At 42.1% G+C, this 22,537-nt stretch overlaps 4 protein-coding genes and 3 non-coding genes across 7 annotated transcripts; 6 read left to right on the forward strand and 1 right to left on the reverse strand.

The window, feature by feature from the left end:
* Positions 1-594: 594 nt before the first annotated feature.
* On the forward strand, positions 595-9,604 carry sh3bgrl2 (SH3 domain binding glutamate-rich protein like 2). The gene is made up of 4 exons (XM_067241797.1): positions 595-816; positions 5,067-5,252; positions 6,220-6,300; positions 7,454-9,604. Exons 1-4 carry the CDS (start codon positions 772-774, stop codon positions 7,466-7,468), a joined length of 327 nt encoding a protein of 108 aa, XP_067097898.1. The 5' UTR covers positions 595-771; the 3' UTR covers positions 7,469-9,604.
* A 1,266-nt stretch (positions 9,605-10,870) lies between these two features.
* Positions 10,871-12,541, reverse strand: zgc:153284 (uncharacterized protein LOC751696 homolog). Its single transcript, XM_067242128.1, has 3 exons — positions 12,368-12,541; positions 11,878-12,045; positions 10,871-11,038 (listed from the first exon to the last, which is right to left on the reverse strand). Exons 1-3 carry the CDS (start codon positions 12,410-12,412, stop codon positions 10,976-10,978), a joined length of 276 nt encoding a protein of 91 aa, XP_067098229.1. The 5' UTR covers positions 12,413-12,541; the 3' UTR covers positions 10,871-10,975.
* Positions 12,542-13,169: 628 nt separating this feature from the next.
* On the forward strand, positions 13,170-15,300 carry rps12 (ribosomal protein S12). Its single transcript, XM_067242127.1, has 6 exons — positions 13,170-13,279; positions 13,404-13,450; positions 13,830-13,946; positions 14,146-14,248; positions 14,612-14,713; positions 15,211-15,300. The coding sequence occupies exons 2-6, from the start codon at positions 13,437-13,439 to the stop codon at positions 15,271-15,273; spliced, it is 399 nt and encodes a 132-aa protein (XP_067098228.1). The 5' UTR covers positions 13,170-13,279; positions 13,404-13,436; the 3' UTR covers positions 15,274-15,300.
* LOC136948592 (small nucleolar RNA SNORD101) lies at positions 13,675-13,749 on the forward strand. Its single transcript, XR_010877361.1, has one exon. It is a non-coding gene; the product is annotated as a small nucleolar RNA SNORD101 (small nucleolar RNA).
* Positions 13,983-14,066, forward strand: LOC136948596 (small nucleolar RNA SNORD100). Its single transcript, XR_010877365.1, has one exon. It is a non-coding gene; the product is annotated as a small nucleolar RNA SNORD100 (small nucleolar RNA).
* LOC136948597 (small nucleolar RNA SNORD100) lies at positions 14,438-14,522 on the forward strand. Its single transcript, XR_010877366.1, has one exon. It is a non-coding gene; the product is annotated as a small nucleolar RNA SNORD100 (small nucleolar RNA).
* A 1,194-nt stretch (positions 15,301-16,494) lies between the features above and the next one.
* LOC136947660 (leucine-rich repeat-containing protein 74A-like) lies at positions 16,495-21,000 on the forward strand. The gene is made up of 13 exons (XM_067241788.1): positions 16,495-16,654; positions 17,023-17,198; positions 17,543-17,650; positions 17,929-18,022; positions 18,110-18,159; positions 18,382-18,463; positions 18,777-18,862; positions 18,971-19,165; positions 19,446-19,541; positions 19,687-19,827; positions 20,061-20,165; positions 20,420-20,505; positions 20,976-21,000. Exons 1-13 carry the CDS (start codon positions 16,495-16,497, stop codon positions 20,998-21,000), a joined length of 1,404 nt encoding a protein of 467 aa, XP_067097889.1.
* The last annotated feature ends 1,537 nt before the right edge of the window (positions 21,001-22,537 follow it).

A 22,537-nucleotide genomic window follows, 5' to 3' on the forward strand; every position in this document is an offset into this window, starting at 1 on the left:
GTCTTCTTGTGCATAAAATGTGTACACATCAGAAATTTACATTGGTTGGGAATTTTCTACTGTATGTTGCATTTTTACACCACTTAAGATGAACATAGCCTACACTAAATGGGTAGAAGTATGCTGATATTTCTCCACATACACATAGAAGAGTTAGATGGAGATGCAGCTTGATGATGCCCATGGTTTAATGGGAGGTCCAAGAAGCTCATGTGCTATGGTCAGGTGTCCGAATACTTTTGGCACACTTTGTAGCTTTTAAATTCAGGAACATTAAATGTTAGACCATGTGAGAAGATGGTAGTACCTTTCTTCTGCTGTAAATGCTTCCCTGAACATTTTGGGGTTGGCAGAGATTATTGTTGATATCTTGGTTTTTCTAGAAGAACGCGATCAAAAAAAGATTAGGCCTACTCTTAGTCGATGATCAGATTAGTTATCAAAGGAAGAGTGGAATTGGGTCAGAACTACATTTCCCATAATTTCCCCGGTCTGTAGTTCAGACCAATGCGAAGAGGGAGTAGACTAAATATTATTAGCAGAAAGGTAACAAACCGCCGAATCCCAGTCGTAGGAGGGCGACACGGTGGTGGGAACAAAAATATTATGGCACAATCTAATAGGACCCGCTTTGGCACGTATTAAAAAAATCAACGATTAAGCTAAACCAGTGGTGCAGAAATCGGAAACGTCATCCTGTCTGGAATTATTAGTCAACAAAAGTACATTGTTGCAAAGATAATAATTTGACCTTTACCCGTTCGGATCGAAATGGTAATCAAGGTTTACATTGCATCCTCTTCTGGATCTGTTGCGGTAAGTGTGGCTTAAGTTGCGTATAGTTTCACTGATGGAGGGGGTCGAATATGTTCTCCCGTGCCATGGTTTTATTCATCAATGATAGTTGTTTATGCAACTTCTCTGATGCTCGTCTCCCATATTCCAAAATTTGACTTAATTGATTCAAAATGAAACTCAGTTTTAACATACTGGGAAAATGCATTTTGCATACGTTTTGTTTAATGATGTTTTGTTTCAGACAAACTCATACCCATTCACAAAATAACTAGGCTAGCCTACTCCATATCTTCTTACACTTGAATGTAGGTTTTAAATCAGACTATTAATATTATAAGTCTAATTTTTATTAATGACGCCAGAGATGCCTTCACTCAATTCACTTAAACCCTTTTTGTTTGGAGAAGAGCAGTTTGGCTTTAAGGAATAATAATCCTCCTCAATCTACAGCATGCAATCGGATGACAGTCTACGAAACTGAAATGGCATCTATTTGATGGTGAAAGCATAGCCCAAAACGTAGACTTTTGGCCTTTTGCTAAATGGTATAATGCACTTGAAAACGTATTTTAATACACACGTTTCAATGATTAACAAAGTGTATTTTTACAGTGTAAAGAAATGGTCCTAGGTAATTTACTCTGAATGCACATTTTTACTTGATGCTTGAGCTGAAAGCTGCAAGGATTGTCCCATGCCACTACTCTCATGCAGATGGCTTGCATTCAGAATTTAGAAAAGGATTCTTAATGTCTTGTCGATAGCCAAATGCTTGCCTAGCCAGGAAAAAGAAAGGTGCAATGAACATACATACAGTATATGTAAGTTTGTTTCTTTGTCCATAGATGAATGAGGATGAGCTATTTAACTCTAGCATCATGATAGAGATGTAAGGAGATTGGAATAGAAACGTTGATACCCCATGTCTTGGATAATTGGTCAAATGAGAAATGGGGCCAGCTCTGATATGGCAACCCAATTGACTTTGAACAGCATTAAAGTGAATTCAAAAATGTTTTTAGAGCGGATTGATGGAAGGTGGCAGATCTCATTTGTTGAATTCATGTCAAATGGTCTGATGTGTTGTTAGTATGCTGGGGTGGGAGGGGGCAGTGTTAACTACAGGTAATATTGTATTTTGACTTATAGTGTGTGTGTGTGTGTGTTGGTGCTGGATGTGGTGCTGGTGGTGGTGAGTGGTACCACCCTACCCCTGAGTGTACCACCCTAGAGTGAGCAGTTCTTACATAAAAGGGAGAAGACTAGTGGGTCTGAAACCACCCATCCAGAAACAGGCGGGTTCCAAATGACCCACAGTTCTCCTAGCTGGACTTTAACCATTGGTTAAAATGTTGCCTAATGGAGACTAACGCGGATCCTAGATCTTGTACATCACACCCAGACTGTTTCACACATGATATTATGGGATGGTACATCTGTATTTGCCAGTCGTTGTGATCATACAAGTACAGTGGTTTTTGATGCTACTTTCTTCATTATTTATCCTCCCTCACTCTCTATTTTTCACGCAAGCAGACTCTAGCTTGGCTGTGACCTGTTGCGTTGAGTAGAGGATTAGCTCTCTGTTTTAAAGCTTCGTTAATCTCAGTAGCAGAGGCACATAACAAAACAAGTGCTCAGAGTACTCTGACAATCTGACCTCAAACACACACACACACGTGCACACTTGTCATTTTATTCACACACTTATACACAGGGAGTGTGTAGTAAAATTCATTCAGGAATCAAATCGATTGTTGATGTTCAATGAAGTTAATCAATATGTTGATATGACATTAGTTTTTAATGTACATTGACATATGAATGGAAAGCATCCACTAACCTTATTATTTTCCCACAATAACGGTTGTTCAGACCCCCAGCTCCCAGTTAGCACTGAAAGATTTCTGTGCCTGGAAAAGCAGCAACGGTCACTATTAGTGAATCCTTAAAACTTGATCGCTATTAAACTGGTCTTGGGCAACACGAAACAATGTACAGTATATGGTTGTCCCCAGTATATGGTTGTCCCCAGTATATGGTTGTCCCCAGTATATGGTTGTCCCTGCACTTAGTAAATAGATAGATACATAGATGTAATCTATGTTCTGTGTACTTGTATGTTATGGGATGTCAGGTTGCTTTGCGTTGTCTTGTCCTAAGAATTTCAGTGCCCAGTCTGACCCTGTGTTGTTCTGTGCATCTGACAATAAAAGACTTGAACTTGGACTTGAACTAAATAATCAAAAGGCATACTGTTTGGGCTGTTTTATGGCTGAAGCTATGCCAATGAAGTTGGTTACAGTGGTACCACGGATGGCCGACAATGCTTTCCTTTACAGTGAAATTAGACAGTGTCTGGCTGTCTGTTGATTGTTCTGTACACTATTCATTTTCTTCACATTGTCATGCCCTCAATTGTCTGGGGGTCAAAACAATGGCTCCATTGTGCCTTCACCATCCCAAACACTCATACGCACACACACACAAACGCAGTCCTCCGCACACAGTATGACTCCAGAAGACACAATATTTTCATGGCACTGAACAGTGGGTCATGTCGAAGCATAGTTTGTTTGTGGCTATTCTCAAGAGTCTGAGGCAGAACAGAATGAAGAACCATCCACTTATTGGGATTTCAACAATGAAAGTGGAAATACACAACAACAATAACAGACAGAATCAAAACAGGCAAAAAAATGGAGACAAATAGGAAGTAATCATCCAAGACGCATTCAATCCATAAGTACTGTCTATGTTCTATAGGAGCTAGAAGAGGCTCCGGTGGGCTGTTGTTGAGCACATTTGTGACACATTGTGCAGGAAACCCTGCTTTCATTGTGTCATTTACTTCTGTTAAATGACTATGTTCAAGTCTGGTTGTATGTTGGAGTTAGCAGATTTTTTAGGAGGGCTGTCTCTATCGCTTTTCCTCCCTTTTTCATTGTGGTGTCTGAGTTCGGCTGAGGCACATTGCCAAATGAGACACAGGAAGTAAGCTCCGTCAGCACGTGTGTGTGTGTGTCTTTTAATAACCCAGTCAAAAGCGTGGGATTTCCTTCTCCTCAACATTGTCATTAGATTGCTGTTTGGAAAACACTAACAGGGTCATGTCCTGTTCCCTGTCGAGACAGTGAACCGTACCAATTACTCAGGGAGTTACTCAGTCCACAAAGCACTGCAAGAACCCACAGTGTATGTACGCAGCCGGAACCTTCTCCACTCTCAGAAATTCCAGAAACCATTTTTGAGTAGTGTGCTGCATCATGAATAATAATGCAAAACAACATTTAAAGCATAATGGGGCTTAAAAAGAGCAATAAATGAATGTCCTGAAAAATAGACAAGCGACAATGGAAACCGTAACACAGCTTTAACCAGGTGGTATAGCCTATGGCCCTCATTGTATTGATGGGAAATCTGTGGCTGCTTTCCTGTTTCCTGACATCAAATCGTCTCCAATAATCAATAATCACCAACGTCTCCATTACTGCATGAGGGCAAGACAGACATTGCAGTCATTACCACCATGCACTCCCTCTCCGGTCTTATCCGCTAGTAAGATTGAGTCGTGTGTGGGTGTGTAAATCCTGCTGTCTGGCAGAGGTAGGCAGTGTCAGTTTCCTATCTGTCGATACAGGAGTGCATAATACGCCTGACCCCTCAGTCGCATGACCAGACAGGATCGCTCGACTCCCATATACTCTCACTTACACACACACACACTCATACGCACACACGTGCAGGGACGCTACGACAAGCTGAGGTAATCTGAGAATACCTGTTCAGCATTTTCCACTCCATGTCATTGGCATGTGTTCAATGTATGCCTGTACAGTAGCACATCGGATCGCGTGTTCACTTTCAGGAGAGTGTCTTTGTTGTCTTAGTGGGGTCCACATTCTCTGTATTTAAAGAGTTAAAGCAACAGATGATGAGAATCACTTTAGCCTTGTTTGTCTTAAACTGAGGCCTGTGTGCAACACTCAAAGTAGTGTCAGAGTTTCTGTGATAAAAGCAAATTAGTCCCAACAAGTAACGTATTGTCCGACAAACTTGTTTATATTTACATTTAGTCATTTAGTCATTATATAAAGCATTGTAAATCCATTCTAAAAAAGACATTAAAGATCACTTATTTTTTAGATGTGATCCTTCACACAAGGGTTGATAATCTCACCTCTGACCCCCTCAACCCCATCTCCCTCTTTTCATCTCTTCGTCTCTTTCTTTTGCTCTGTCTTGCTCTCCCTTTATCCTCGCTGCAGGTGAAGAAGTATCAGCAGGCTGTCGTGGGCTTCCTGGAGTCTAATCGCATCTCCTTCCAGGAAGTAGACATCACTATGCTGGAGGACCAGAGGATGTGGATGTACCGGAACATTCCCCAGGAGAAGCAGCCACGAAAGGGCAACCCTCTCCCGCCGCAGATCTTCAACGGAGACCACTACTGTGGGGTGAGAGACTCCTCATTTTGTCCATGTGTTGCAGAGGTGGTTGGGGGACAGACTGTGGAAGAAATTGGGATTTCCTGTGTGCTTACATTAGTCACTAATCAATAGAACTACTCATTGGATACTAGTTAGTTAGTACGAAAATAATTTTTATTTGTTTTTGTATTGGGTAAAATTGGGTAAACACAACGATGGTTCGTTATGAACCTTTGGGTCATGTGACCCGAAGGCAGCACGAGGGTTAATAGATGTTCGGGGTCAGGAGAATGGTGAGACCATACTTCCCTGAACAGCTCCCATTCCCTTGTTCCGGGAACTGAAGCGTAGACCATCACACAACCCTAGTAATAGACTACATAGACTATAGCCAAACCCTAGAGATTGAAGACCAATCAACCATCATCTTGTTTCCATGCTCACAAGAGGCCTAGTTGTGCTTAGCCACAGATGGTAGTTTACAAAACCAGCCTTGTCCCCAAGGCATAACGTCAAGATGATTTGAATGCTGTACAGTCATGGCTTAAATCCATGCCTCGTTGTGGATGAAATCATTTTGAATGTGCTGCTTGGGTTTCTGTTTGCTTTTGTCAGCTATGTCGGAAAGGTATTTTGCCGAGTTTACTTTGAACTAGCTAAGATAAGAAAAGGCTAACATGGGCTTCAAATGGGCTTAGTCGAGTTAGCTAAGCAAGCTAACGTTAGCCGTTTTCTTCTCAATTTGCAGAACCCATGTGCTACACCATAATCCTGTTGTAATCTGCCTGCTCGATGAGGCGGATAAGCCAGTCAACCTCTCTCTTTCTGTCTGGCCTTATAGCCTACATAGGTAGTGGCCAGTGACACTAATGTGTGGGCTTCTACGGGCTATATGGTAGTATATGATAGCAGTAGTGAAGTATATGGTAGCGTTAGTGAATTCCGACTGATGGATAGTGTAATTCTGCATCCCTGTGATTTCCCATTGTCTCAGGACTACGAAGACTTCTTCCAGTCAAAAGAGAACAATACCGTATTTGCATTCCTGGGCCTTCATTCCCAACCCTCGGTGAAAGTAAGCCACGTACACAATCACATTCACCACTTACATAAAAAAACAGTACTTTCACATTCACACACCCTCTCTTCTCTTTCTTTCTTTCTTTCTTTCTCTCTTTCTTTGCCACCCCCTCGCTAATCTTCCCTATTGCCATTGTATAACAGTCAGCATACATCGTGTCCTTAGTTTGCTGCTAATATTTTCTCTTTCGGGTTGTCACTCCGTGTCTCCCTGCTGTCTCTCTCCCTCATGACTCTGACTCTGAGTCTAGCCTCTGAAATATTCATAGTTTGTGATTTGACTACAAGTTTGCAGGGGTGCAAAATTGACTTATTAAACTGTTGTCTCAGCAGTTTTAAATGACTAAAACAATGACCTTGTTTGAGTGTCTTTGCTTTTCCCCAGGAGACCCAGTGATAAAAGGTTACTATGAAAAGAGATCAAAAGAGCCTGACGTTTGCTTTGAGATGTGTTGGATGAACTTGCTAAACTGAATTTACTCCACTGCAGCTGTACAGTATATTATTTACCTCCTGTGCCAAATGTGATTAACATCATGATATTAGATTGGATTTTTGTTTTTTTGGTGACGGTTGGTAGTAATAATAACTGACACACTCAAAAGTATGTTGCTGTAAGATGTCCAGCCAGTAGGAAACATTGCTCCTTGGATGATGTTGATATAAATAAACAAACAAACAGTGGCTCTGAAACTAAATGACACTAATAAGATTGTCTAGCAGACATGGCTGAGTCTTGTCTTCATCGTGATTGAATCTGCATTGAGTGATCATTAGATCACTCCTCTAATCTCTTGCTTCACTTCAGCCTCCAATCACATGCCTGTCTCCTCTCTGGAGGTTGATTGAATAGTGAATACATAAATGTCCTTACAATATGAACTGCAGACCAAACCAAACCTCCAAACCTTTATAAATGTTTGGGAGGCATTGTTCTTGTTGTACTGACCTTTTTTTGCTATTCTAAAGGAGATAAGCATGTGGTATTATTAATTAATTAATAATTGAGATATTAAAGGATTAATCTTTGGATGGATGGATGGATGAATAAATGGGTGGATGCGTGAATAGAGGGGTGGGTGGCTGATGGGCAGTTGATATGTTCACAAATGTAGACCCTCGCCCTTTGACTGCATTCTTCCCTTCAGGATTCAGAGTCGTAGGAGTCCCCGTCGATGCCTCGAGGAACCCAGAGGAACCCCGAGGAACCCTGAAGCACTGAGGCTGATCGTCCCTCCACCACCTTCACCGCCTCGTTTACCCCCTCAGTGAAGGTTCCCCACCAGATCTCCTGGAGATGCCACCACGTTGCCAAACATCAGAGCTCCACTGCTTCCCATTGAAACCATTCCACCCACCTTTCACTGATACACCTCAAGTCTAACCCGCCGGAGTGGGGCGTGGAGAGATAGGTCGAACACTTTTTTAGATGTTACTTCCTTGTATTTGTACAACTTCTGATACTGAAAGCGTGGTGTTTATAGTTATGTATTCTTTGTGTAACAGAACTCAAATGTAGCTCCTTTTGAATCACTAGAAGTGTATGTAGCTGTTGTGAGTTCCCCAGTCTATGTAGCAGTACTGTGAGATCTTCAGTGTAGTATGTGGCAGTATTTCTCACATGGCTTTTGAACGGGTAGTACAACCATGCAGACAGAAAGACAACACTAATATGTGTGTGTGTGCCTGTGTGCATGTGTGTGTGTGTCAGATAAAGGTTGTTAATGAAGGCTGTGAGAAGTGAAGGAAACTGAGAGGGAGCACTTAATGCAACCTGAGACAACCTGGGGGCTAGCGTAGGTGTGTGTGTGTGCGCTTGGGCGTGTGTCTATGGACATTGTTTTGTGTGAAAAGATGGAGTGGTGATCAAACTACGAGTGACCTTGGACAATGACTGCATGGTCTAAAAGAAAAACAAATCTCCCTCATGTTGTTTGTTTTTCTTCATTTGTCCACACTGTCAAACTTTCACGCAAGACTATAATAGCTGCGAAAGGATTTTTCCACCACCGTCTACACTGTGGTGAATGGTGTGGTGAATAGTGGCCGTAGTTTCCCAGACAGATTTGCGAGGGCGTTTCTGTTGTGTCTCTCAAAAGTAAAACGCAAACAACAGCAGCATCCCATCCCATTTTCTCTAAGTAGACAGTGGACGGGGAAAGAGACAGTCACATGATGTATGATCCTGCCCCCTGGATTAAGCAGATGGACAGATGCTTTATCTTTCATTTGCGGTATGTTTTCTCTCTCTTTCTCTCGTTCTCTCTCTCTCACTCCCTCTTTCTCTCTGTCTCTCCTCTCTCTCTCTCTCTCTCTTTAATTGTCTTCAACCTGTCACTGCATAGATTCTGTTCACCTTAAAGGATAATGCAGTTGCATAAACATTTCAACAAACGGTCTTTCCCCCATCCCTGTAACTCTCTCTCTCCTCATTTTCTCCCCCACTTCCCTCTTTCCCCTTATTGTGCTGATTCACTCTTATTAAATTATCATGGCTGGACGAACAATCATTTTGTGCTTACACATGATGGACACACACAGGCCCTTTTGGCCTTTAGAGATCATACACAAACAAATGCTAAGAGACCCATTTTGTAGCGCCATCTTGTGAATTCATGTGGAATTATATTCATGTTTAGAGTGAGAACCACACATTCCAAAGTAAAACTTGCTTTCATACTGTAAAACAAAATGAACATTCCCTTTGCGGCATTTGCACTGTATAAGAAATAAAAGGGTACATAACAGTTGTTTGTTGATGCATGCTGTGTACTGTCTCTATGGGATTTATGTAGGCTTACTGTATTAGATCAAATTTGCTGGACAATCTGTGTACTGTCTGTTTGGCATGCTTGCTTTGCTCTTTATTGCATGCTAACTCTGGCAGTATATGCATACGTTTTGACCTTAAAGCAACCACAAAAGTCTAGTAACAACCCATATTTTTACGGTGAGATTGGGGTCTGAAAAGATAAGTAACAGATAGTATAAAAATGACTGTATAGGATGGCTCCTCAGACTCCCTACAGGCTCATGTAGTTTTCCCCATATTGATACATTTCATGCTTTCAGTTCGCCATACCATGGCGTGGGTCTGGCAAACACAGATGTCAGGTTATTTTACCCGTGACAATCACTACAAAGTCTATGTTCTGCCTTCCGGTACTGCTGTTGATAAAAGTGACACACCGTGATGTAAACAACGATCTAAAAAATATTTTGGTTATACTTTTCATATGTTTTTTAAGGGATTATTTATGTTGTCAAATTTGACCAATAAAACTTTATTTTAAACAGAATGTATCTTTTTATGTAGTCGGAAGTCATAATGAGTCATCTTTATGAAGCACTTAGTGTGCTAGGGCTACCATTTTTGCACATGGCCATTTAATGTAATTGTAATGACATGAAATTACCCTAAAACCATGCTGAAATGTCAGATTAAATTCAGCTAATACTACTGTCAATTCATATAATCTCTTTTAGTTGTATTAAAGAAACAAAGTCATCTAAGCCATGGTTTGTACAAGTTCCCTCATTGCATCCAAGTGCATAAACTATGTAGCTCACCGAGTAGTTAACCAATTCTGCTAGCCACTGTAAATACAGGACTGTAGATATAGCTACATAGTCGCCCTACCCTCTAAGCCAACAAGGGATAACCAAAAGAAGTATCAACTCTTTGTTTGTGAGGAGACAGCCAGAGCTGAATCCTGATGACTGGACACCTCTACATGAGACACGTCTAAGTGACACATCACTTAGATATGTCGTACTGGGGGGAGACGACACTGACTAGGAGCACAAATGGCTCAGGAACGAAAACCAGTTGATCCCAGTTTCCTCGTCTACTGGGAATGAGTACAGAATCACTAACGCTGAAATAGAACACAATGGTAACCACAGCAATTCAAAGAAGCAGCCCGTACAACTCTGGCACCGGTCATCTGGTACAGTAAGTGTCCTTCCAATTGTGGCACATTCTCATTTCTCTCCACTTTCTCCTGTCACCTTCCCAGTGTTTGACACCATGATTGGTGTTATCTCTTTTCTCGTGGACAGATTAAGCTCCAGTGTTCAGCTTTGTAAAATATCTGTCCTTCTGTTCCTCCCCTTTCATCTGTTTCTCAGGGCCTTCGTGTTTTTGCAGATATTCGATGTATTCATGGTATTAGGAAAGCACTGCGTCCTCACAGTGATTGTTTGATCACAAGGAGTGGAGATAGGATTTGTCATAATTTCCCATGAGATCACTAAGGTATACAAACAAGCTGGTTTGAATGTAAAGTTAGAAAGATCTTAGTGTACATGTTACCAGGTTGTCAACATTGGGATGTGTGTCTATTTATAATGTACATCCACTGCCTGGGTGCAATTACGCCGTCTGTAAATTATTGTAACCCTGAAGCACTGGACCCATACTAGATGCCACATGACATTCTATTTGCATAAAACACAAAAGTCAAAATCTGTGTGGATGTTATTGTATTACATAGGTATTCCTCCATGTCACATTTCCATTCCAACCTCGGTGTCTCCCACAATAAAGACATATCAAAGTTAAACAACTTGGAAAGACATGTATTTATTGCTTAATATGTATTGTGTTATCATTTATAAAACAAACATTTCAAATAAGACAATGTTGGTGAGCGGTTTTCTTTTCTTGGTTAGAGCTTGAGGAAAGCCTCTACTGTCTCATCTTCCAGTGCAGTGTCAAACATACTGTAGTCCTATTGTATGTGTGAGAGAGAGACAGAAAGAGAGAGAGAGGGAGACAGGGGATTATCTTTAAAAGGCAGGTGCTCAAAGACTTGCGTGTTGTTGCTAGAAGTATGTAGAGACAGTATGAAGTGGGTCTTTGCATTAAACTCATTCAAAATGACAAGGCATAATCTAATAGTTTCTCTGAGATGATGACTGACTCCAGTGCAAATAAATAGAAATGGGAGTTCCCAGATAAACAAAGGCTTGACGACTATAACCAGCCAGTCAGCACATTCAGCAAAAAAAAAAATCACCCCCGACGTTCATATATGTTGATAACTTAATGAGAAAGGTGTGTCCTGTTGTGACATTCCAGCACTGTTTGAGCGAGAATTTATTGTCTCTGCTTGGTACTGTGAATTGGTTGAAGGAGGGTGTGTTGTGTGTGTGACAGTATGCGTCATTATCTGTGTGTACATTTGGGGCATGAGAATAGGTGTGTATACATAAGTGTTGTGCACAAGTTTGCATACGCATCAAACAAATCTGATCTTGTCCAAACGGATATATTAGGTCGACCACGATGTCCAGTAACAGCACCATGATTTAAAATAGACATGTGACGGGAGAGTAAATTCACTGGCAATGTGTCACAATCAAATCATCACATTTGCCATACTATTATTTGCAATGAACACTTATGAAGCACTGAGTTTGATTCAGAAAAGGTGGGCATCAGTTTGTGCATGTCATCAGTCTGTCTGTCTGTCTGTCTGTCTGCTGTGAGCACAGCATAAATAACGCTGAAAGCCAAACCGTAGCTTTACCAGTGGCGCAGATGTAGCAGGTATCTAAGAGGACTCACCCCACAATAGGTGTCTCCATGAAAGATCTGCGGGGGCAGGGAAGTCGGGTCGCCGGTCTTTTTCCTCATCTCGTCCTTGATTTCAGAACTCTGGGAGATGTCCAGGGTCTTGTATGCGATCTTCTTAGAGTCCAGGTATGAGAAGATCTTGCTCTGCTGCTTCTTCACCTGAGGTAAAGGTTCATGGGAGATTTTCAGCCAAGCATTGAGTACAGGTGTGGATCGAAACCTGGGGTTTGTGTATCTCTGGGCCAACTTTGACAGTATACTCCCTAGGCACCAGAAGCAAACACTGCATTCAACAACCACATATCGCAGTAAACTAAACAGAGGTTTTAAGGTCAAACAAAAAAGAAAACCTAACAAACCAGAACTGCAAAAGCACATAAGGCCATTATCAAGAATGTTATCACACCACAGTATAGACGAGAAGCATTGTCGCAGATCAAACCATGTCTCTGTGAAAGGAAAAAAGCAAGAAAACACATACCTCTCTTGAGCTGCTGACGCTGGTGTAATACACTAGGAGAGACATGATAATTGTGCAATAAAGTATCACTAATGCCAAGAAGAGGAGTGTGTAAGTATTTGTGCTTAGGTAGAAGTGGAAAGTGGTGCTCTATATCAGTGCAGTGAAGTAATGTGGGTAGCTAAAGTGTAAAGCAGGTTTTGGCACACCAGCAGAGTGATCATGCAGGTTTAGACATGGTTTGCCTGGTGGCCACACCTTTCTGTCTGCCTGCCATTCCTGTTGGTTTTCATGGATCAGTAGGCCTGTCTACTATTGACACATCTACACACATACACGTGAACACACTCAGGTGATAGCTCTTTCTTTCTCTGTCCGTTTCTCTCACAGAAACACTCACACGCTGTTGCTTTCTCTCTCTCATACACACACACACACACACACACTTCGCATGAGGTAGACTACTTGGGAGGATTGTCTGGGGTAGGCCTACATTGTTTTTTTTTTTTTTTTTTTTTTTTACAATTTACCTTCTAAATAGCACACAGCCGAAGGTAATGACCCAGTAAAAGGTAAATATCTGGCAAGAGTTGTTTCTTGTTCATTTGTCAATTCTTGGAAATAGCGCATCCTTGCGGCACTAATTAGGTAAGGGATTCTAAAACGAACATATGAATGTAACATACTATCAATTCAATTACTATTTATTGTAAATATATGTTAAAACAATACTTTGTAATTATCAGAGCCATATAAAAATCTTTATATATGGCTATGATCATTATATAGGCTACTACATTTACGCAAAACTATCTCATTATCCAACAGGCATATTTGCGGCCGGTATTTCTGTTTGTATGGGTCCTTTTGGTCTTAAATGAATGTCGCTACCGTATGACGTCCTCTTTACCCGCTGTCCGAGAGGAGGTTTGGGTGGGTTCCTACAGCATCTAATCAAATCTACGCGATTTTTGTAACATCCTTTGATATAATGTCACAAAAACGACCGTGTTATCATGAACAACAATTAATTTTTTGTGTTTCGTCCTTATTTCAGAAGTTTAGGTTCATCATCCATCGCTAATTTACAATGGCCGAGGAAGGGTGAGCGTGACTCTTGATTATACATCGATGGCTAATTACCTTACACCTCGTAATGTGGCTGAAGTTAATCTAGTAGCTGTTAAGTTTCAGTTTGATAAACGTTAAGTAGTTGGTTACCGGGACTTGGTATTGTGTAGCAAGACTTTGTTCCAGATCAATAATGTTTATTGTAAACAGCGAATCCATGTGCACCGGGTTAACTAGCACTCTTACACATGTTCGGCGTATGAATGATGACTTACTTTCTTTAGTCGGATACCCCTTCACTCTCAATGAGTGAGACTCCTTGTCTGACACGCCAAAGGATAACCTCCTTACTCCCCCAACGCGTGATCCATGATTTAGCATGCACGGCTGACAATTCTCATTGCTCCTCTAGCGTCGCAGCCGGAGGTGTGATGGATGTCAACACCGCACTCCCAGAAGTGCTCAAGACCGCACTCATCCACGATGGTCTGGCTCGCGGTATTCGCGAGGCAGCCAAGGCACTGGACAAGTGAGCAGCCTAACCTTAATAAGTTACTTGTTTTATAGTATCAGTGATGATAGTTTGGCTCCCTCTACTGAATCCCGTGAGGAGAATCGCCATCGTTACCCAATAAATGTCTGAGATACTATGATGCGCCTTATCAAAGCAGGTGAAGAATATAATTTGTAACCTGTTGGTCTAGTTTCTAACAATGAGTCCTCCTCAGGCGCCAGGCTCATCTCTGCGTCCTTGCGGCCAACTGTGATGAGCCCATGTATGTAAAGCTGGTGGAAGCCCTTTGCGCCGAGCATCAGATCAACCTCATCAAGGTGAATTATTTATGGATGTCTGTCTGGTGTAAGGGAAGTTGGGCGCATGAAAATGGTGCTTGATTTTGATTATTGAATTCTGACAACATGAAGTATGCATCGATCCATTTGCACTTGTCTACTGCTGAAATCGACAATGCACTGTCAATGCAGTTTTGGGATACTATTGTATGAGAAGGTTTATAGTTCTGTATCAGTGATGATTATTTTGGCTCCCTCTACTGAATATTATGAGGATACTGCCATCGTTACCCAATTCATTGTCTGAGATACAGATGACGTGTAAAATTACACGTCAAAAATGACTACTTTTAAATGATAACTTAACATTGATTGGCCATGTTCTCCCTTGTCTTGGACCAGGTTGATGACAACAAGAAGCTTGGCGAATGGGTCGGTCTTTGCAAGATCGACCGTGAGGGCAAACCCCGTAAGGTTGTGGGCTGCAGCTGTGTCGTGATCAAGGTACATTTCTTGCGCTAAGAGCTGGGATTTTTGTGGTATCAAGTTCATTTGATCTTGGTACCATTTCATGGTTAATGTCCAACCTGTGTATCTAACTGTCAAGATTTGGTGTTGAAGGGTTGTTGAGTGATTAAGTCACAGATCAGGGGAGTGGGAGATCACCTCACTTGAGGGCAGTTGGGTTTATGTTGCCAGTCGAGTGCAGGTGCTGGCTGTCCGTGCCAGCAGCTGCTGTTGATGAACACTTGGCAAGACTGTATGCCAGAGTACGAGCCCCGCCACCCACCACTGGTGTCTGGGGTCCCAAATAATGGCTACATTGACTAAATGATTAGAACTGACCTTTACCTGAGATTGAATGTCCCCTTTATTGGAGCGTGTCTGTTGTTTTTAAATTGGTCTAACGGCACGAAGGTGTTTCATCTTGGACTAAGTGTTCAGCTTCTGCAGTGTTTATCACCGAGGACAATATTAATGTAACTTCCTCTTGTGTGCAGGACTATGGCAAGGAGTCTCAAGCCAAGGATGTCATTGAGGAGTACTTCAAAGCCAAGAAATGAGGTGTCAATAAAGTTTTTGGAAAAGGATCTGCTGTTTGTGTCATGTTTTAATCATGTGTATTGGTGTTTGGAACCTGACCTGTATTTCAGGTGTCCTGTAGGTTGGGTCAGTAGAGCAAAAGGTAAAGCATGCAGCACATCAAGAGGTGGGATCCTCCTGTCAGCAACAGCCTAGAAACGTACACTGACTACATGCACTTACAAGGGTAAGTGTGTGTAGTCAGAGCAGTGGCTCTGCAGGGAACCATCCTTTATAGTGTGATTCTGCCCCAACAAGTGTCCCAGTCTTGGAAGTGAATACTTAAAATTCAAGTGTTCTATGATGAGCCAGCTGAAATTTAATGCAGGAAAATGTTATGTTTCTGTGCAAGACCTGGTATCTTTAAGTGCTATGATCCATATGTAGTAGATTTCTGCAACCCACCAAAGAACCAACATCAAATGGTCTGCAGGATCAGAAAGGTAAGTTCATTCTGGTCAGATGTGAAAGTAAGCTTTTTGTGGCAAAGCATTGATGTGGTGGCTCATGAAATGGAAGGAAACTACACATTTTTATTAAAATATCCCCTTTTGCAGTGATTTGATTGACCAAATCATGAAAAATAGAAATTACAAGATAATTTAGAAAGGGATGTCTTCAGTCCTCAATATTGCAGCAACTTTAACTGCCTGCTATACAGGCAGAACTGTAGGCTTTCTAGTACAGTGTTTCCCAACCTGGGTGCCGTCTGATGAGAGCAGGGGTGTCGTGTAAGTCCTTCAAATAATTTTCCTTGCAGCTGGATTAGTCGACTGACATTAGTGGGCACTCAGCTCAGGGTGGGGGGGTGCCACAAAATGTAGTGTCTAAGGGTGCCTTGACTGAAAAAGTTGGGAAACACTGATCTAGTAGACTGTAAGACATGTAAAAGAGAAAGCTTTTGTGATGCTTCAATGTGATTCTATTGTTTCATTGTTACTCAATAATTTACGTTCCAAAATGATTTAGAACTACTTGTCATTGTCTACCTAAAAACTACCTTGGTATCACAGCTTTCAAATTGTCATTTTAGTGATTTTTTTTAATAGTAGTTTTAAGTATACCCATTTCACACTATTTTATACAATTGATTCACATTTGCATGCAAATTCATTTAGTTCCACGTGTTGGCTTACCAACCCAAAGTCCCTGTGGTCGCTAGCTTTCAGTGAGGTTTCAGGAAAGTTCTGAAGGTCAGTGCAATGTCTGACTACGAGGAGGCACAACCCAGTGAGGAAGAAGAGACAACAGCACCATCAGACCTGTCCCCAGAGGCCACTGAGCAGGAGGACAGCCCCGCTTCAACCCAAGTGGAAGAGATCGACAGTGATGCTGATTGGGACACTGACCTGGAAGCTGATGGTACCATGAAGCTGACACATAACATGAAACTGAGTGCATTTAGAATTGAATGTAAATGTCAATATATGATACTATAGAAGACCAGCCTGTAAACCAGATGATCCTTCTTGTGAATTTAAATATTTTGCTTCTGGACACTTGTTTTGTCTTAAGCATTGTAACGCTAACATAGCTTGACTTAATTTATAAGTGAGTAGATCCTAAAGGATAGCAAAAATAAAATTAACCCCAAAAATGCAATTTCCTCCAACTGAAAACACATCTACATTTTACTCTGTGGGATGATGAACTGTAAGGTGCAGTCAGGCTCCTTGAACCAAGCTGATTGTAACTGCCCTCAACCTCCATCTTCTCCTGCTCTTCTTCAGATACAGACCAGAGGACCAGACGGGTCACTCCCACTGAGCTCTACCTCCAGGCCTGCCAGCTGTGTGGTGCTGTGCCTGCCTCCTTCTACCTGCGCCGGCTGGGCAACTCCACCCTCAACCTGAACCACCATGGCCTGGGACCCCTAGGGGCCAAAGCCCTGGCTATTGCCCTGGTGGTAGGAGGCCACTAGAACATTTAAGCATGGGTTTGGGGTTCCTTCTCGTATGGAAAATGCCACTGAGTGGCATCTTGAATTATTGATAAAGGTACAAGTGGACTAAGCTGTGGTCATCTGATTAGTAGAAGGTATTTAATGACCAGTACTTGGGGCAATAAAATGTTTAGTTCGATACAAAATAAAACAAAAGTGTGTATAACTGGATATGTAAGTAGATATCTAACTGGTATGGTGATCATGGTTTCTTTTCCTGGGATACGGCCTAAGCATACAGCGACCTTATCCGAGCTTTTAGCGTTGGTTGGACTGGTTGCCAAAGTGACCTTGTTGTGTCTTTCCAGTCTGACCTTGATGTCATCCATCTGGAGCTGGAGGATAACTTCCTGCAGGCAGAGGGAACGCACTACCTCATGGAGATGCTGAATGAGAACTTCACCATCCAGAGTGTGGTACCATGCCTTAGAATTTTTTACATATTCATATTGGGGGAAGAAATAGAAAGCAATTTAATTTTCCAAATATTCATCCTGCATACTAGGCCTTTGTTATACACTTTGGATTTTGATTTGAATAATATAAAACAACATGAAGGAAAGTAACTACATTGTTCACAGGTTGGTTATGTTTGGAAGTTTTTGAGTGTAATGCAGTGATCTTTATTTACTCCACTAGATGGCAACAAATATGTTAGTTTGTTCTAACAATGTATGAAAATTCATTGTTCCAGAATCTGTCCAACAACCATCTTCAGTCCAAGGGAGTTAAATGCATCACCAAATTGCTGGCAGAAAATGTTTCCATCAAATCACTGAAAATGTCAGGTGAGGTGATAATAAGTGCGAGATCTGGACTAAAACTTAAAAACTGAAGAATGATTCCTCAAGCTATCGCTCCTCCTTGCACACCAGGAAACGGGTTCGTCGATGAAGATGCCAGAACATTTGCAGAAGCTTTTGCCGTGAGTCCATTTTAGTGTTACAGGACTTATAAACACTGTAGAGAATAGCATGGCTATAAACCTCTGTAGGTTCTTTTCCATTTTAAAGCAACACAAAGGAAGTTTCCTCTTAGATTGAGCCACTTATTGATTGATATCAAAGGACTCAAACTAATTTCAAGCTCATACCCAATCATTAAGTTAAGTAACCACCCTGCTCCACTACAATTTATTTCTCACTAGAACAACTACAGGGTGAAGGAATTGGTCCTGAGTCACAACCAGTTGTGTGAAAAGGGAGGACATTATCTTGGACAGATGTTGGGTAAGATGGCTGCTCACTGTGGTCAAGAGTAGCATCTGTTTGTATTGGTTTCCTCTCAAATACACAATTGTTTGCTCACATCTGTTTCTAAATGAGTATGACAATTTGTTTGGTTTACCTCACGTTTCCATTTACAAAATGGAGGCCTCCACCAATGCCACAAAGTAAATCATGTCATGTTACAGAAAATGGAATAGACGCTGCTTAATACATCCCAACTCAAAGCCCATGTCCATATATACATTCTGTGGACAGCAATTCATGGAGATTTCAGTTAGTGGATTTCAGATTTTTGATGAAAGTTCTCTCTTAGGCAACAATGAGGGAATAGAGACACTGGACCTGAGCTGGAACCACCTGAGGATGAGTGGAGCTGTGGCCCTGTGTGCTGGTCTGAAGGTCAGTTACGCACACTCACACTTGCTCAAACACTGAGGTTCCTCAGTCACTTGCCTGCTGCTCTCCTCACGTTTGACCTTCGACCCCTCTCCTCTACCACTGCTCCAGGTGAACGTGACCCTGAAGCAGCTGGACTTGTCCTACAACGGCTTCGGCAATGTCGGGGCCCAGGCTCTGGGCGAGGCCTTGCACCACAACAACACCCTGGTGCTGCTGGATGTCAGCAGCAACCGCATCAGCGACGAGGGCACCCGGGTGCTCTTCCAGGGCCTCGCCGCCAACGACAGCCTCAGGGTCTTACGGGTGGGTGGGTCAGGACTAACATGGGTGGCTGGGTCATGTGGTGTGGGTGGAGGGGAGGGAACCCGAGTTTGAGCTGGATTGTGGAAGGTGGAAAGGCCTAACTGACAATATTGTCTCAACACCAGGAAACTGGTGTGTGATTGGATGGGATAATAGAATTACAATTGCTAGCATTTCATTGTAATATCAGGAAGGTGAAAGCTTTGTATGTTTCAGAGCTCTTTCGATTTCACAAGTTTTTTTTTTCCCCTCCATGATTATCTATTTCCCTCCTCTGAAGATGGCCTCTAACCCCATAACAAAAGTTGGAGCTTTGGCTTTGCTCACCTCCATGAAGAACAACCCCAAATCAGCCCTGGAGGAGGTTAACATCTCAGTGAGCACATTCCCTTTCATTTCTGCACCGGGAAATCGATTTGTGTGTATGCGCAGTGCCCATATTATGTGTGTGAGTGATGGTACTATGTACTACGTGTATTCATGTGTGCACATATGCACTGTATTTGTGTGTGTGTGTGTAGACTGTGCTGGTGAATGAGCAGTTTGTGGAGCTGCTAGACACGATCCTTCAGGACCACTCAACTCTGGTGGTCCAGTACCAGGGAGTGAGCGGGTCCATTACCAGGAATAAGAAGCCCTCAGATGCCCTCAAGATCTTTCAGGTCAGGGTTGTGTTCACATTAAAGACTTGTTTGCTTTTAGCCCTCTGTTTTAACACAATGCACACACCAAAGGTTTTCACTTCTAAAGACGAGTTTCTAAGCTTGGTAGTGAGACGGAAGTTGACATCGCTGTCCATGTAGCGTTATGCTATTCAAAACAAATCAAACTAATAAAAACAGCTGATATGTAAATATAAACAATAGATTATCCCCGTGAAATGTGTATTTTGTAGGGCTACCTGGATGAGAGGAAGGAAAGTTGTATGGATTTCTTCCAGACGTTGGATAACGAGGGAACAATGCAGGTGTCTAACTCAGACTTTAGGAAAGCTGCACAGGTACGAAACTGTACTCCACAACCTTCTATGATAAAAGCTCATCTAATTGGTTTGATGGGTTCCACATACGTTAGCCTTCATTGTTGATGGACCTATAGACAGTACTTATGTACTTGTGTGAACATACAGAATTGTGCAACATAGCAATAGGACCTTTCACATCAAAGTCGTGGCATAAAATCCAAAGACTGATGAACAGAGGTTATGGTTCATTACAATGATCGCATGTATTACCATTCTGTCATGTCTTACAGCAAGCTGGCATACTTCTGGATAAGCACCAGCTCGAGTGGCTGATCCAAAACTTTGACATGGAATGCACAGGCAAAATCAATTATAGGTGAGTCTGATGGTGAAAGTGCATTGCCCAATGGAATTGGACTGAGCTATGGAAGATATAGTGTTGTCTGAAGAGAGATTAGGGACTGTTCATTTTTTGTTTTATGTTTTGCCCTCTGCTAAAACGTTTGCCAGCAATTCTGGATCCATATCCAGTATATAAACTATACTATATATAAACTATACTATATATAAACTATACTATATATAAACTATACCGATAGAGCAGAACACATTTGGTGCTGACAAGGGCCGGCCCTAAGGTTTTGGGGGCTATTCACAAAAATAGTGTATGGGGCCCATTGATTGGCAAAACGTTATTTATTTTTTACAAATGATTTTTTTGGGGGGGAGCCCGAACCAATCGCAGAGCCCTAAACAAATGTTTAGTTTGTTTATTGGGTCGGGCCAGCCCTGGCACTGACTGCCGCAAACACAACTCTGTCCCCATCCCTTTTCTGTTATTCACAGTCAGTTCGCTGAGCAGCCATCATAGTTAGGAGTGCGGCAGTGGGACACTGGGGGAGTGAAGGAGCTGCCTGGAGACTTTTGGAGGGAGACAAAAGATAACCCGAATAAACCCCAGTGAAAAGCCTCAGGTGTAGCGTGTATTGTTTCACGCCATCGCCCAATATCCCCAGAAATGATCGCGGAATCACTGCGATCCAGGCTCTGAGCACAAACACTTGAGAGCGGCCCCATATCCCGGCTGACCCAATTTCCCCACCCATGAATATGTTGACCTTTCACCCCCGCCCAGCTGCAGGACCGCATCGTCTCTGCCGGCAGCGCCAAGGGGGGGGGGGCTGTGTCTCCGCGTCGCCATTCTACCGTCCAGAATTAATCTTCTGGTATGACAACAAAACACAAACGAGGAAGAAAGGAAGGAGACCTTGCCGGTTCCATATCAAAGGCGGCGGAAGGGGAGGAAGAATAGCGCCAGATGCAGCCAGCCGTTCACGTTGGCTTGCTTTGTGAGACGAACCGTAAAAAGAAATCGACAAGCCTTGAATATGCATGCAGAGCATTACTTATGCAAGCACTGCAATAGAGCGGCAGTGAGGGGATGTTGCCGATTGAGTCTCAAAGTGTGTTTATGACGGGAGAGACTTATGAGGACTCTGCTATAGGTAGCCAGGAGGGATGAAGCTCACTAAATCAGCAGATGGGCAGGTGTCGACCTTGGTCTCACCTTCTGGTAATCACACCTAGCCTTTGCCCATTTAAGCCTTGAGGATTTACAAGCTTTTTGATGGTCACAGATGGAGACAAGGTCTTTTTTTAGTCCCCTGTACTTTCCAAGTAATGGACAATAGACACATATAACTTATGAGGATCACCTGTGTAAAATTTGACCCAATCATGAAATTAACTACACAACCTAAATGAACACTTAATTACACGACTGTATCATTGTGTCTCTGGTTGACCCACACTATTGAGTGTCATCACATAAGCTAGAGTTGCTGAAGTCCTTCTGGCTGTGTGCTTATCATGATGTTTTATGTGACATCTGGGTGTTTTCAGCTGTAATAATGGTTGGAGCGTTGCCACTTTTTCACAAAGTGCTTTTATCCCATTGATTTGGTCCATTTGCTGTTGGACTGCCATATGAGAAATCAGGTTCAAAGGCGTTTGTCCCCTTTCCAAAATGTATTATTTGGAAATTGTTCTCCATCCTTATTCAAACTTACTGGTGATCTAAATGCATTTTGTATTGTAGCAAATCCTACAGAAGTCTCATATCAAATTAAAGTCAGAAATGATGTGCATAATCGCAAGAGTTATGCCTAAATCTTGAACAGAGTGTGCATTTTTTATGCACCCTCACTCACTCACTCACAGACTAAGACTTATTCATGGGTACCCTGGTACCAGTGCCTTAGATAAACTAAAACAGACCTGTTCCATGTCATTTGTGGTGTAAGATTCAAACAAGTGCTCATACTTTACATTTATATCATTCCAGGTTGATGTTTTGAGAGATGAGAAAAAAGATTTTCACAGAATTTCAAAGTTTCATTGGAACATTT

The sequence above is a fragment of the Osmerus mordax genome, chromosome 8 (assembly GCF_038355195.1).
Source record: "Osmerus mordax isolate fOsmMor3 chromosome 8, fOsmMor3.pri, whole genome shotgun sequence".
In the NCBI taxonomy this organism is placed as follows: Eukaryota; Metazoa; Chordata; class Actinopteri; order Osmeriformes; family Osmeridae; genus Osmerus; species Osmerus mordax.